The sequence below is a fragment of the Tachyglossus aculeatus genome, chromosome 8 (assembly GCF_015852505.1).
Source record: "Tachyglossus aculeatus isolate mTacAcu1 chromosome 8, mTacAcu1.pri, whole genome shotgun sequence".
NCBI classification, from domain to species: Eukaryota; Metazoa; Chordata; class Mammalia; order Monotremata; family Tachyglossidae; genus Tachyglossus; species Tachyglossus aculeatus.
Genome location: NC_052073.1, coordinates 3157312 through 3173280, shown reverse-complemented (window position 1 = coordinate 3173280; position 15969 = coordinate 3157312). Strand labels below are relative to the sequence as shown.

Here is a 15969-nt window from a genome sequence, read left to right as displayed (position 1 = left end):
CATCAATCGTATTTATTGAGCGCTTACTATGTGCAGAGCACTGTACTAAGCGCTTGGGAAGTACAAATTGGCAACATATAGAGACAGTCATCATCATCATCAATCGTATTTATTGAGCGCTTACTGTGTGCAGAGCACTGTACTAAGCGCTTGGGAAGTACAAGTCGGCAACATATAGAGACAGTCCCTACCCAACAGTGGGCTCACAGTCTAAAAGGGGGAGACAGAGAACAAAACCAAACATACTAACAAAATAAATAGAATAGATATGTACAAGTAAGATAAATAAATAGAGTGATAAATATGTACAAACATATATACATATATACAGGTGCTGTGGGGAAGGGAAGGAGGTAAGATGGGGGGGATGGAGAGGGGGACGAGGGGGAGAGGAAGGAGTCGGCTGTGTGACTTTGGGCAAGTCACTTCCCTTCTCTGTGCCTCAGTTCCCTCATCTGTAAAATGGGGATTAAGGCTGTGAGCCCCACGTGGGACAACTTGATCATCTTGTAGCCCCCCAGCACTTTGCACATAGTGAGCACTTAACAAATACCGTCATTATTATTATTATAAGGAGAGCAGTCACCCACCGTGGCTGGGTGCTCTGGACTCCAGCCTCGCCCGCCCAGGACTCGGGCAAGGCCTGGGAGTTTTCCATCAGGGTCCGAGCAGGCCCAAAGTGGCCCTACTGAGAGCTCACCTACTCCAGGAGGCCTTCCCAGGCTGAGCCCCTTCCTTCCTCTCCCCCTCATCCCCCTCTCCACTCCCCCATCTTACCTCCTTCCCTTCCCCACAGCACCTGTATATATGCATATATGTTTGTACATATTTGTTACTCTATTTATTTATTTTACTTGTACATATCTATTCTATTTTATTCTATTTATTTTAGTTTGTTAGTATGTTTGGTTTTGTTCTCTGTCTCCCCCTTTTAGACTGTGAGCCCACTGCTGGGTAGGGACTGTCTCTGTATGTTGCCAACTTGGACTTCCCAAGCGCTTAGTACAGTGCTCTGCACACAGTAAGCGCTCAATAAATACGATTGATGATGATGATGGCTTTCTGGCCTGCTCGTTCTGGGAAGCCTGTCTGGCTCAGGCGCCCCGGCTCCAAGATCCCACCCCCTCTCCGACCCCCCGCACTCGGAGTGAAGACCCGGTGTCTGTGCTCCCACCACTAGCAAGTCAACCCAGAAGCACAAAACCAAACCTGGAGACAGTCCTTGGCTGGAGAGAAGAGCTGGAGGGGTGAGGGGATGGAGGGGAGGGTTTGTGTGTACGCACATGCACTGGTGAGATACTGCCCATGGTCTGATGAGAAAGGCACAAGGCCAGGATTCCACTCTACTATTCTCCTTTCTAATTTCAAAGTCAGAAGATGGAGACAATCAAAATGACTATAATAATACTAATGATAATAATAACCATAATATTTGGTAAGCACTTGCTATGCACCAAGCATTGTGCTTAAGTCCTGGGATATGTACAGGAAAATCAGACAGGACACAGTTCCTGTCCTGCACAAGGCTTACAGCCTAAGAAGGAGGGAAAGGAATCAATCAATCAATGGTATTTATTGAGTGTTTACTATGTGCAGAGCACTGTACTAAGCACTTTTTTTTAAGGTATTTGTTAAGCACTTCCTATGGGGCCAGACACTATTCTAGGTGCTGGGGTATATATAAGGTAATCAGGTTGTCCCACATTGGGCTCACAGTCTTAATCCCCATTTTACAGATGAGGTAACTGAGGTACAGAGATGTGAAGTGACTTACCCAAGGCCAAACAGCAGACACGTGGCGGAGCTGGGATTAGAACCCAGATCTTTCTGACTTTCAGACCCGTGTTCTATCCACTAAGCCACAAGTGCTTGGGAGAGTACACCGCAACAGGGATGGCCGACACGGTCCCGGCCCACAATGAGTTTGCAGTCTACAAGTATTCAATACCCATTTTACAGATGAGGAAACTGAGGTACAGAGAAGCAAAGTGACTCGCCTAAGATCACAGGGCAGGCAAGTAGCGAAGCCATGTCAACTCCCGTCCCTGTGCACTATCCACTGGAAAACACTGCTTCTCCACTCTCCACGGTAAGCTCAAAGATTCCCACAGTGGGGCCAGCTAAGGAGGAAGTTCACTTCCCAGCTATTTCCCCTGCCAGCAAATGCCCATCTCCTCATCGGAGGGCCCAGCGGGGAGAAGGGGGGGCAAACAGCCACCCGGACCCTAAAGTCGCCATTCCCAGCCCCGGCCAGACTAGGGCTCAGGCCTGGGAGTGTCCCGCTGGATGGAATAATAATAATAATGGCATTTATTAAGCACTTACTATGTGCAAAGCACTGTTCTAAGTGCTGGGGAGGTTACAAGGTGATCAGGCTGTCCCTCAGGGGGCTCACAGTCTTAATCCCCATTTTACAGATGAGGTAACTGAGGCACAGAGAAGTTAAGTGACTTGCCCAAAGTCACACAGAATCAAGCCGTACTGGTCAGAAGGCCTGGGCTAACGCTGCTGAGGCTATTTGGGGAAACAAAGGGAGATAATCAATACATCAATCACCTGTAGTTTTTGAGTACTTAAAGCGTGCAGAGCACTGTACTAAGCACTTAGGAGGGCACAATATAGCAACATAACAGAGTTGGTAGACACATTGCCTGCCCACAGTGAGCTCAGAGTCTAGAGGGGGAGACAGACATTTTGGAATATAGAGAAGCAGTGTGGTCTAGTGGAAAGAGCATGCGGCTGGGGGTCGGAGGATGTGGGTTCTAATCTCGGCTCTGCCACGAGTCTGCTGGGTGACCTTGGGCAAGTCACTTCACTTTTCTGTGCCTCAGTTCCCTCATCTGTAAAATGGGGATTAAGACTGTGGACCCTACGTGGGACAGGGACTATGTCCAACCCAGTTAGCTGGTATCTATCCCACAGCTTACGGTGCCTGACATACAGTAAGCACTTAAAAATACCACAATTGTTATTTCTATTGTTCTCTCCTACTACAGCCCAGCCCACCACCTCCACTTCTCTGGTGCCAGTTTATTTACCCCGATCTTATCTACTTTGCCACCGACCCCTTTCCCACGTCCTCCCCCTCGCCTGGAACTCCCACCATATACACTAGACCACTCTCTTCACCTTCAAAACATTATAAAGGTCACATCTCCTCCAACAGGCCTTTTTCAATTAAACCTTCTTTTCCTCGGTTCCTTCTCCCTTCTGCATCGTCACTGCACTTGGACCTGTGACCTTTAGATGTTTGATATTCATATCACCCAAACCCACAGCACTCAGATACACATCTTTAAATCATATAGTATAAGTTACTTATTTATTCAAATTAAGGCCTGTCTCCCCCCTAGGCCGTAAGCTCACTGTGGGCAGGGAATGTGTCTGTAATATTGTTATACTGAAGTCTCCCAAGCGCTTAGTACAGTGGGGGAGGGGTGAATAAAGGGAGGGAATAATAAGTAGTAGTAATAATAATAGTACTTGTTAAGAGCTTCTGATGTACCAAACACTGTTCTAAGCACTGTGTTAGTAACTTGGATCTAGTTACAAGTCCCTGTCCCACATGGGGCTCACTCTTTATCCCCATTTTACAGATGAGGTAACTGAGGCCCAGAGAATAATAATAATACTGGCATTTATTAAGCGCTTACTATGTGCAAAGCACAGTTCTAAGCGCTGGGGAGGTTACAAGGTGAACACGTTGTCCCACGGGGGGCTCACAGTTTTAATCCCCATTTTACAGATGAGGGAACTGAGGCCCAGAGAAGTTAAGTGACTTGCCCAAAGTCACACAGCTGACAAGTGGAAGAGCGGGGATTTGAACCCATGACTTCTGACTCCAAAGCCCGGGCTCTTTCCACTGAGCCACACTGTCACACAGCATATAAGTGGCAGAGTCGGAATTAGAACCCACGCCCTTGACTCACAGGCCCGTGCTCTATCCACAAGGCATTCCCAGCCAGGGTCCAAAATCCCATTGGAAGTGCGTGATGGTGTGCTTCCTTAGATCTGGGTTCCCTGCCCCCTCTCTAGGCCTTAGTAGTATGGCAAGACACCAAAGCTGAGAGTCTGTTATGTCTTGAAATGTAATATTGGCATCACAGATCAACGCAGACTTCAAAGAGGCTTTCTTTGGAGGGAAGCTGGCAGTGAAGGCTGCATCCCAACTCCAGAGAAAATCCAAACTGTCTATTGTTGAACGTTTATAAACAGTCCAAAGCTTTCATCTTTCCCTTAACAAATCCAACAGCCAAGAATCCCCAGCTGAGATACTGGATTAGTTGCCTGGCCAAAAGCTGTGTGGCCTAGTGGACGGAGCATGGCCCCGGGAGCCAGAAGGACCTGGGTTCTAATCCTGGCTCAACCCCTCATCTGCAGTGTGACCCTGGGCAAATCATTCCACTTCTCTGTGCCTCAGCTACCTCATCTGAGACTGGGAGCCCCATGTGGGACAGGGCCTGTGGCCAATCCAATTTGCTTGTATCCACCCCAGAGCGTAGTACAGTGCCTGGCACATCAATCAATCATATTTATTGAGCACTTACTGTGTGCAGAGCACTGTACTAAGCGCTTGGGAAGTACAAGTTGGCAACATATAGAGACAGTCCCTACCCAACAGTGGGCTCACAGTCTAAAAGGGGGAGACAGAGAACAAAACCGAACATACTAACAAAATAAAATAGAATAGATATGTACAGGTAAAATAAATAAAGTAATAAATATGTACAAACATATATACATATATACAGGTGCTGTGGGGAAGAGAAGGAGGTAAGATGGGGGGATGGATGTTAAGCATAGTAAGCGCTTAACAAATACCAGAATTATTATTTATTATTAACAATAATAAATACATTGAATGAATTGAGTGAATGAATGAATGTAGTGCCAGCCTATTGAGTGGGCTCATATCCACTGAATGCTGAGTGAACTCCCTACCTAGGTAATAGTACCCGATAAGCGCCCCTGGAGAGCAGGGCACCAAAACAAGAGCCTGGAGGGAAACCTTCACGAGGGCGAAGGCATCCCGTGCCCTGGAATATCCTCCCCGAGGTGGCCTCCGTGGGCCGCTCATTCTGAGTCTTACAGCCCCCCAACCCAGGGAAACACCAGAAGAACAAACTGTGTTTGGGAGAGAAGTTGAGAGGGGGTCAGCGCTCTCTCTGAAATACCCTTTTCTCCTCACAGAAGCCCCGCGAAAGCTCAGACCTACCGATGGGGCGGGTGGGTGAGGGGGACGTTTGGAAACCGTTGATTTTCTGTTTGACCGGCGGGTCGTCTAAGACAGTGGTTCCATTGACGTGGGTTTGGGCTTCCCCAAAGCGGATGCCACCCTGAACAATGAGCACCTCAGAGCTAAGCGCTGTGGGCGGGGTGAGATTGGGTTGTTTTTTTCCAATGTAAAAGCAAATCCATTGCTAGATGGGAATTGGATAGCCTTCAAGCTGAGGCACGGGCAGTGCCTCTTCCCCGCTCCTATCTGAGGGAGAATTCTCAGGGAGTTCGGGGGGAAGTAGGGGAGAGTGGCGGGAGGGGGTCACCCTGCTCTTTAGACCACATCATCATCATCATCAATCGTATTTATTGAGCGCTTACTGTGTGCACAGCACTGTACTAAGCGCTTGGGAAGTACAAGTTGGCCCCGCTCGGGTGTGCGGATATCCACCTGTAAGCCGTCTTCCCTTTGTTTGAAATCTTAATCTTAATATGAAGCAGTGTGGTCCAGTGGGTAGAGCACAGGCCTGGACGTCAAATGGAACCAGTTCTAATCCTAGCTCTGCCACAGTGACCTCATCTGTAAAATGGAGATTAAGACTGTGAGCCCCACGTGAGACATGGGCTGTGTCTAACTTGATTAGCTTGTGTCCTCCCCCGTGCTTAGTTACAGTGGCTGGCACATAGTAAGTGCTTAACAAATGCCATTATTATTATTATCATCATCAACAACAACAATAATAATCACCTGTTCTGTTTCCTGGGTTAGGGGTGGTGAATGACAAGGGGCACCATCATCAACAGTATTTATAATAATAATAATAATTTTGGTATTTGTTATGCGCTTACTATATGCAAAGCACTATTCTAAGTGCTGGGGAGGATACAAAGTGATCAGGTTGTCCCATGTGGGGCTCACAATCTTAATCTCCATTTTACAGATGAGGTAACAGGCATAGAGAAGTTAAGTGACTTTCCCAAAGTCACACAGCTGACAAGCGGCGGAGCCGGGATTTGAATCCATGACCACGGAAACAGCACGGGCTTTGGAGTCATCATCATCATCAATTGTATTTACTGAGTGCTTACTATGTGCAGAGCACTGTACTAAGCGCTTGGGAAGTACAACTTGGCAACATATAGAGACAGTCCCTACCCAACAGTGGGCTCACAGTCTAAAAGGGGGAGACAGAGAACAAACCCCAGCTCCGCCAATTGCCAGCTGTGTGACTTTGGGCAAGTCACTTCACTTCTCTGTGCCTCAGTTACCTCATCTGTAAAATGGGGATGAAGACTGGGAGCCCCCCGTGGGACAACCTGATCACCTTGTAACCTCCCCAGTGCTTAGAACAGTGCTATGCACATAGTAAGCGCTTAATAAATGTTTTTTTCTTCTTCTTCTCTGACTTCCAAGCCCGTGCTCTTTCCACTGAGCTATGATGCTTCTCTTTATGAGCACTTACTGTTTGAAGAACACTGTACTAAGTGCTTTGGATGTTAGGCAGGGTGGTAAGTGGACAGAACACAGGGCTGGGAGTCTTAAAACTGGGGTTCCAAAATCTGCTCTGCCACCAGCCAGAGAAGCAGCGTGGCTCAGTGGAAAGAGCACGGGCTTTGGAGTCAGAGGTCACGGGTTCAAATCCCAAATCCACCAACTGTCAGCTGTGTGACTGGGCAAGTCACTTCACTTCTCTGTGCCTCAGTTACCTCATCTGTAAAATGGGGATTAAAACTGTGGTCCCCCCCCGTGGGACAACCTGATCACCTTGTAACCCCCCCAGCACTTAAAACAGTGCTTTGCACATAGTAAGCGCTTAACAAATACCATTATTATTATTATTACTTAACCTTTCCAAGCGGGCCGCCGCTTCCCCATCTGTAAAATGGGGATAAGAGTTCTGCTCTCCCTTCCTCCCCCGCCCCACCCGCACACCTCCCGGAAAGTGACAGATAGCAGGGCCATCTTGGAGTCCCACATCCAAAGGCATTCTCCATGGTCACCCCGGTATGACTGCCCGGCTTCACGATCAATCAATCAATCAATCAATCGTATTTATTGAGCGCTTACTGTGTGCAGAGCACTGTACTAAGCGCTTGGGAAGTACAAGTTGGCAACACATAGAGACAGTCCCTACCCAACAGTGGGCTCACAGTCTAAAAGGGGGAGGTCAATAGATCAATCGGGAGAGGTCTCTCTGCCTCCTTCTCTCCAGAGACCCTCAGCTCCCGAGCTGTGGAAATGCACACCAGGGTGCAGAGGCCAAACCGCTTCCCTGCCCGGGGAGGACATGCCTGGCACCCTTAGCACTGCTTCCTGAAGAACGGGCGAGGGCCTGGCCACGAGGGACCGACCGGCCATCTGGGGGAAGCGGTCTCCCCGTGGGCGTCTGGTAAACGTAGTTGGACTGGGCTGACGGCAGCAGCGGGAGGCATCCTCAAGGAAGTCGCAGCTGGTGGCAGGTGATTTAGTAAATGCCACTCCCCGAGCCTTAACTCTTTCTCCACCCTGTCCCTTCGGAGGGCTCCGAGCCCTGTCGGGAGGGTGGCCTGAGTTACGGGTGGGGCTGCCCCTTGTATCCCACGTCATCTCCCCCTTTTTCCCTAAGCCCTTTCTCCCTCGCTTTCGGTTGCATTCTGGGAAACAGTAGTTTTGTTTGGTTTTTTGTAGTATTTGTTAAGCACTTACTATGTGCCAGGCACTTTAGCTGTACTAAGCGCTGGCTTAGATGCAAGCTAATCAGGTTGGACACAGTCTAAGTCCCACATGGGGATCACTGCCTTAATCCTCATTTTACAGATGACGTCACTGAGGCACAGAGTAGACAAGAGGCAGAGCAGGAATTAGAATCCACGTCCTTCTGACTCCCAGTCCTGGGCTCCAACCACTAAGCTCGGTAGTGTAAAGCAAAGCAGATTTACATTCTTAAATAAGTCAGGGGGAGCTCAGTTTACCATCCACCATTCATCAAGTAATCAATCAGGACTATGTATTAAGCCTTTATGCTGTGCAGAGCTCAGAACTAGACCCTTGGGAGAGTACAGCAGAGCCCTTAGACATGATCCCTGCTCACAAGGAGCTTACAGTCTAGAGGGGGAATCAGATATATAAAATCCAGACACACCACAGGCTTCCTTCCTCACATTCTGCCAAAGACATTCATGTCCCTCCCTCAGAGCAGGCCTAAGGTGGGAAGGGGGCGTGGGCTCCCCGCAAGAGCAGAAGTGTGGAGAAGGGGCATGCTCATGTAGGCGGTTTACACATCAGGCACCCTGAAATCACAAGAAGGCAACAAAGAATTTGGAGAAGAGAAAGAAACAGATAATAATAATAATGGCATTTATTAAGCACTTACTATGTGCAAAGCACTGTAGATAAAATAGTAATAATAATAATTGTGGGTATTTATTAGTGCTTATTATGTGTCAAGCACTGTGCTAAGCACAGGGGTAGATTCAAAAGATAATGCTCATAATCTAACAGGGAGGAAAACCTGTGACCTTGGGCAAGTCACTAAGCTTCTCCGTGCCTCAGTTTCCACGTCTGCTAAATGGGGATTTAATACCTGGTCTCCCCTATTTAGACTTAGAGTCCTTTTTGGGACAGGGACTGTGTCTGACGATTATCAAGTCCCTATCCAGAGCTTGCTGTAGTGTTTTTGAGTGCTTCTTCTGTCCGTCAGTCAGTCACTTTGAGCACTTACTGTGTGCACAGCATGGTATTAAGCAGCATTCTGTCCATCTTCAAAGTCCTACTGGAGTTATATCTGCTTCAGGAAGTCTTCCCTGGCTAAACTCTATCCCCCTATTACCCAGACTCCCGACTCCCTCTCCCTTCTGCATCACTAATAATAATAATAATGATGGTATTTGTTAAGCGCTTACTATGTGCCAGGCACTGTACTAAGTACTGGGGTGTATACAAGCAAATAGACTGTGACTATTCTAGACTGTGAGCCCGCTGTTGGGTAGGGACCGTCTCTATATGTTGCCAACTTGTACTTCCCAAGCGCTTAGTACAGTGCTCTGCACACAGTAAGCGCTCAATAAATACGATTGAATGAATGAATGAAGCAAATTGGGCTAGACACGGTCCTTGTCCCACATGGGTCTCACAGTCTCAACCCCCATTTTACAGATGAGGTAAATGAGGCATAGAGAAATGAGGTAACTTGCTCAGGTCACAGCAGGTAAGTGGCGGAGCTGGGGAGCTTTCTGACTCCCAGTCCTGTGCTGTAGCCCCTAGGCCATGCTGCCTCTCATTCTATAAAACTTGGACCTGCCCCCTTTGAGCATTTGATATTTACTTCCCTCCTCAACCCCACAACACTTACGTACACACCTGAAAATTATTTGTTTATATTAATGTCTGTCTCCCTTTCTAGACTGTATGCTCGTTATTCGGAGAGAATGCGTCTATTAACTCTGTGGTACTGTATTCTTCCAAGCGCTTAGTACAGTGCTCTGCACACAGTAAATGCTCGATAAATATAACTGATTGATTACATTATTTTCCTTCCTGACTGCCTCACCTTCACACTTAGTCCCTCCCCCTAAGCAAGCACTTAAGTTACTCACCCCACCACTAAAGCACTTACGAAATGTGCATATGCTTATTCTGGGTTGCTTCCTTTACCTGTAACTTATTTTAATGTCTGGCTCCCCAACTGGAAGCCCCTTGAGGGTGGAAAACCATACCTACCAACTGCACTGCACTCTTCCAAACATTTAGTATAGTGCTCTGCACAAAATAAGCACGCCATAATCACCACTGGTTGAAGATCTGACCCAATGTCCAGAGCGGCATTTGGCACTTAGCTCCACTCTTCATGAATATGTTTACAATAATGAAGTGATACTAAGGGCAGAAATTAAATTCCATTCACCTGTGGTAATTTTATTTCTTTTTTTCCCCTTCATGGAAATGTTGGCTCGCACTACATTCCACCCAGGTCTGAGCAGCTCAATGAGTTTCCCGTCCAGGGCTCTCTCTGGTGTGTCCTGAGACCTGAAGTCGGTCGCCTTGGGGAAAAGTGGGTGTTTCTACTGTTGCAATCACCTTTGCCTCGATTAGCTGATAGAGCAATAATTCTGGGCACCGGCCTCTCCCAGATTTAATTATTTATTGTACTTCATCTCCCAGCACTCTCACAACCGCCTACTTTTCTGCCTATTTTACCCTTGGCTCTTCCTCGGACTCTTCCTATTTGCAAACCACTTTGTCCATCTTCTCCACTAAATTTAAGCTTCTCCAGGGAAGGGATCATGCCTACCAACTCTAATGTTCTCTCCAAAGCGCTCAGTATAGGGCTCTGCACACAGTAAGCACTCAATAAATGCCACTGATTGACTGATTTGAGGTGCACTCGGGAATCACTCAATAAATACCACTGATAGACTGCTTGGTAGATTGTAAGGTCCTCTAGGTCTGGGAACAAGTGTCTTGCTTCTATTTTACATTCCCAAGTGCTTAGTTTAAAGCATATCTTTAAATTATGTATTATACATTACTTATTCATATAATTTCTGCCTCCCCCTCTAGACTTTAAGCTTTTTATGGACAGGGAATGTCTGATAATTGTTTTATTGTACTCTCCCATACTAAGCTCTACACATAGTAAGCACTCAATAAATTGATTTACTATTGATTGATTGATTCATACCTAAGAGGCCCTTAGTAATTCGACTGATCGATGAAACAGTCTCAGTAGGCCAGTGGTTAGTAAACCCTGTTGCCAAATGCCCACAATCAGGGAGAGACCTGATCCAGTTTGCCTCTCAAATGAGGGAGACAAGGGCGAAAGAAGCCAGAGCGGTCTCCCCCACCCAGCGGTCGATGACTCTGACCAATCCGCCAATTGTCAGCTGTGTGACTCTGGGCGAGTCACTTAACTTCTCTGGGCCTCAGTTCCCTCATCTGTAAAATGGGGATTAAAACTGTGAGCCCCCCGTGGGACAACCTCATCACCTTGTAACCTCCCCAGTGCTTAGAACAGTGCTTTGCACATAGTAAGTGCTAATAAATACCATTATTATTATTATTATTATTATTATTATTATTAAGAGCCTGTGTCAGTGGACATTCCAGACTCTCAGTGATTCCCTGGTCCGCTAATTCTGTTGCATCATGCTCTCCCAAGTACTTAGTACAATGCTTTGTACATAATAAGCACTCACTACATACGATTGATTGACAGACATAGTAATAATAATAATAATGATGGCATTTATTAAGCGCTTACTATGTGCAAAGCACTGTTCAGATTACAAGGTGATTAGGTTGTCCCATGGGGGGCTCACAGTCTTAATCCCCATTTTACAGATGAGGTTACTAAGGGACAGAGAAGTTAAGTGACTTGCCCAAAGTCACACAGATGACAATTGGCAGAGCTGGGATTTGAACCCACGACCTCTGACTCCAAAGCCTGTGCTTTTTCCACTGAGCCACGCTGCTTTTCACTTGGAATCAGTGAAAAGACCTGCTTCTGGAGAAAGGTCTCTTCCGGCAACACCTTGAGATGAGGTCTGGTCTCCCCCTTTCCCGGGCTCCTTGACAGAGACTTTGCACCAGAAACGAAATAGGCCCAAACGGCCTGTGGCTCCTCCGCAGGGAGAAAACCAGGGTTTCTCAGCAAGTTTACTGATGTCATCCCCCTCTCCTTCTTTCCCATGTTGGCAGATACAGAGTCAGATACAGAGTCAGAATGTGAACCTGTTGTTGGCTCTCTATATGTTGCCGATTTGTACTTCCCAAGCGCTTAGTACAGTACATACAATTGAATGAATGAACGTGGCTTTTCTTGGCCTGAGTCCCTGCCCATGCCATGGCAGCAGCAGACTGAAAGCGCCTTAAGGGTATACATGGTGTCTGCTTACTTTAATGTGCTCTCATTCATTCATTCAATCGTATTTATTGAGTGCTTATTGTGTGCAGAGCACTGTATTAAGTGCTTGGGAGAGAACAATACAACATAAACAGACACATTCCCTGCCCACGGCAAGCTTACCCAAGCTTGGTAACAGGCTTTGCATCGGGTAGGCTGTAAATTTCTTGAGGATAGGGATCATGTCTCCTAGGACCGTGTTCTGCTGTACTCTCCAAAGCACTCAGTACAGTGCTTTGCTACTTGTTATGTGCTTACCATTTGCCAGGCACTGTTCTAAAGGGTGGGGGAAATACAAGTTAATCAGGTTGGACACAGTCCCTGTCCCACATGGGGTTCAGTCTTAATCCCTATTTTACAGATGAGGGACCTGTGGCATAGAGAAATTAAGTTACTTGCCTAAAATCACAGGGCAGATAAATGGCAGAACTGGGATTAGAACCCAGGTCTTGCTACCTTCCAGGTTGTGCTCTACCTATTAGGCCACATGTGGAACCATTATTATTATTATTCTTAGAAATAGCAAATCCCAGGAAAATTCCCACCATGTTATTCCCAGAGGAGACTGGAGCGGATGTCGGCCTGCATCCGACCTTCTGCCTCTCGTAAAATAGAGTTCAGCCCCACCTCAAAATTTAGCTGGAAAAAAAAAAAATACAAGGAAGAGTGGGTTGGGTGGGGGATGAGGAGAAGGTTGAGGGAGGAGAGGTATTTGAGAATTCACTACGGATTCTAAAAGTAGGAGGCGAGGTTGGTACTTTCAGCCTCGGGTTTCTCAAATGGTGCGTTAAATGGTGAGAGTGACTTAATTGTTCCTGGACCATAGAAACCCAGGAGAAACCACAATAGCTGGTCTCCACCCAGGCCCTCTGATACAGTTCCATGGGCCGCGTCCCGGAGAGCCAGACAAAATAGTGTCCAGCCAGCTGGGATGGGGCGGAATAGGGGCTGCTCTGGGGCTGCTGCCCTCAGCCGGTTCCACCCATCGCTTGTGTCCTTGTGAGTTCCGAGAATCACACCCGGAAGCCCCTCCTCTACCCTCTTGCAGCTTCTATTTGCCCTCCGGCCTCCCTGCACCTCTCCTTCCCTCCTATAATTTCTATGGTATTGGTTATTATTATATATAATAATAATGGTATTTGTTAAGTGCTTACTATGTGCCTGTTCTAAAGGCTGGGGTGGATTCATCAAGTGGGACCCAGTTCCTGTCCCACGTGGGGCTCACAGTCTCAATCCCCATTTTACAGATGAGGTAGCTGAGGCACAGAGAAGTGAAGTGACTGGCCCTGGATCACACAGCAGACAAGTAGGCTTAGAGAAGCAGCGTGGCTCAGTGGAAAAGAACCTGGGCTTGGGAGTCAGAGGTCATGGGTTCCAATGCCGGCTCCCCCACGTCTGCTGAGTGACCTTGGGCAAGTCACTTAACTTCTCTGGGCCTCAGTTCCCTCATCTGTAAGATGGGGATTAAGATTGTGAGCCTCACATGGGACAACCTGATCAGTTTGTATCCCCCCAGCGCTTAGAACAGTGCTTCGCACATAGTAAGCACTTAACAAATGGCATTATTATTATTATTATTTTTATTAAATGGCAGGGCCAGGATTAGAAGCCATGACCTTCTGAATCCCAGGCCCACCCTCTATCCATTATGCTACGCTGCTTCCCCGCTTGCACTTGCTTTGTGTTAAACACTGTCCTAAGTACTGGGGTAGGCACAAGTTAATTAGGTTGGACACAGGCCCTGTCCTGCATGGGGCTCACAGGCCTCTCTGCCTCTAGAACCATCAACAATCGTATTTATTGAGCGCTTACTGTGTGCAGAGCACTGTACTAAGCGTTAGAAAGGAAGAACATTAAAATCAACAGAGTGCAATTAGCACGAAAAGCAAAGTAGTATAGTGGATAGAGCACAGGCCTGGGAGTAAGAAGGCCCTGGGTTCCAATCCCAGCTCCACCACTTGTCTGCTGTATGACTTTGGGCAAGTCACTTCACTTCTTTGTGCCTCAGTTACCTCGACTGTCAAATGGGGATACCTGTTCTCTCTCTTCCTTAGACTGTGAGCCCCATGCAGGACAGGGACTGTGCCTGACCTAATTAACTTGTATCTTCCCCGGCGCTTAGAACAGTGTTTGACACAAAGTAAGCGCTTAACAAATACCATAATCAAATCATTCCTCTTCTCTTGGAGGGCTGGAAATGATTTGTCTGGGCTGGGCTTCCTAGGGAGGGTGGGCTTTTAATCGACTTCTAGTTTCTCTTCAGGGTTTTAAGCACAGGATCTCATGTGAAGCAGCATGGCTCAAAGGAAAGAGCATGGGCTTGAGAGTCAGAGGTCATGGGTTCAAATCCTGCCTCTGCCAATTAATCAATCAATCAATCGTATTTATTGAGCACTATGTGCAGAGCACTGTACTAAGCGCTTGGGAAGTACAAGTTGGCCAATTGTCAGCTGTGTGACTTTGGGCAAGTCACTTAACATCTCTGTGCCTCGGTTACCTCATCTGTAAAATGGGGTTAAAGACTGTGGGACAATCTGATCAACTTGTATTCTCCCCAGTGCTTAGAACAGTGCTTTGCACATAGAAAGCGCTTAATAAATGCCATCATTACTATTATTATCTGCAGGAAGTGATTCATGTGAGGCAAACCAGAGGGACCCCTGGATGTAGACTAGAGAGTAGACCCCGGGCCTGGGAGTCAGAGGACCTGGGTTCTAATCCCTACTACCCCGCTTGCCTCCTGTGTGACCTTGGGTAAGTCACTTCACTTCTCTGGGCCTCAGTTACCTCATCTGTAAAATGGGGGTTAAGACTGGGAGCCCGATATAGGACAGGGGACTGTGTCCAACCTGATTAGCTTGTATCTACCCCAGTTCTTAAAACAGTGCCTGGCACATAGTAAGTGCTTAACAGATACCATAAAAAATACTACAATTGTGATTATCATTATTAACATAATATTACTGTAATAAAATAATAATAATCCTTGGGGGTCAATGAAGCACTATCAGGAATGCACTAAAGAAGCTAGAAGCCTCTGACAATGTCAACTCCAGCACCAGTCAAAAACCTTGTCTTCATTGCTCTAGACTGTAAGCTTGCCGTGGGCAGGGAATGTGTCAGTTTATTGTTATTTTGTACTCTCTCAAGTGCTGAGTAAAGTGCTCTGCACACTGTAAGTGCTCAATAAATACGATTAAATGAATGAATCTGCGGCCTGGCTGCCCTCCTCCGCCAGCCTTGAAAGGTTAATGACTTTCTTCCGTGGGCTCCTAACTTCCTAGCAAGGAGGGACTCCTGGAGAGAAGCAAGACACATTAGGAACCTCAACGGGGTCTCTAATAATGAGGTCACTTCCCCACGTAAATAAATTACGAACCCTTACTGGAATTGCTTCCCGGCATTCAGAGAGGCTTCTTGGAAAGACCAGCCAGCAGAGCAGGGAGTGCGGTTTCCCTTCGGCTTCAGGGATAATCCTCGGTTTGGTTTTCGGGTTTTGGAAGAGCTGAAAGTTTTCTGGGTGATGCCCCTTGTGATGGGCACCCACCCACCCACGGGCCTGCTTGGGTCAGACGATTCAACCCAATAACCCATGAGCTAGGGAATTGAGATTCGGATCACTTAAAGCTTTTGGCTAGGTGTTCGAATTCCGGCTCTGCCACTGGCCTGCTGTGCGACCGTGGGAGAACTTCTCCTGGCCTCAGTTTCTTCATCTGGAAAATGAGGGTGATCAACCAATCGATGATATTTATTGAGCGCTCACTGTGAGCAGAGCCCTAGACCAAGCCCTTGGGTCTTCATCTTCTAGGCTGTGAGCCCGTTGTTGGGTGGGGACTGTCTCTATTTGTTGCTGAATTGTACTTTCCAAGCG

At 47.2% G+C, this 15969-nt stretch overlaps 1 protein-coding gene across 1 annotated transcript in view; it reads right to left on the bottom strand.

Annotated features, from left to right (window-relative positions):
* The window catches only part of MYO1E (myosin IE), a 55917-nt gene extending 48705 nt beyond the window's left edge, over positions 1 to 7212 (bottom strand). Inside the window, exons 1-2 of the mRNA XM_038750691.1 lie at positions 7194 to 7212; positions 5216 to 5365 (exon numbers count right to left, since the gene is read on the bottom strand). Of these exons, the coding sequence (XP_038606619.1) occupies positions 5216 to 5365; positions 7194 to 7212 (169 nt within the window). The remainder of the gene's footprint in view (positions 1 to 5215; positions 5366 to 7193) is intronic.
* Positions 7213 to 15969: the final 8757 nt, after the last annotated feature.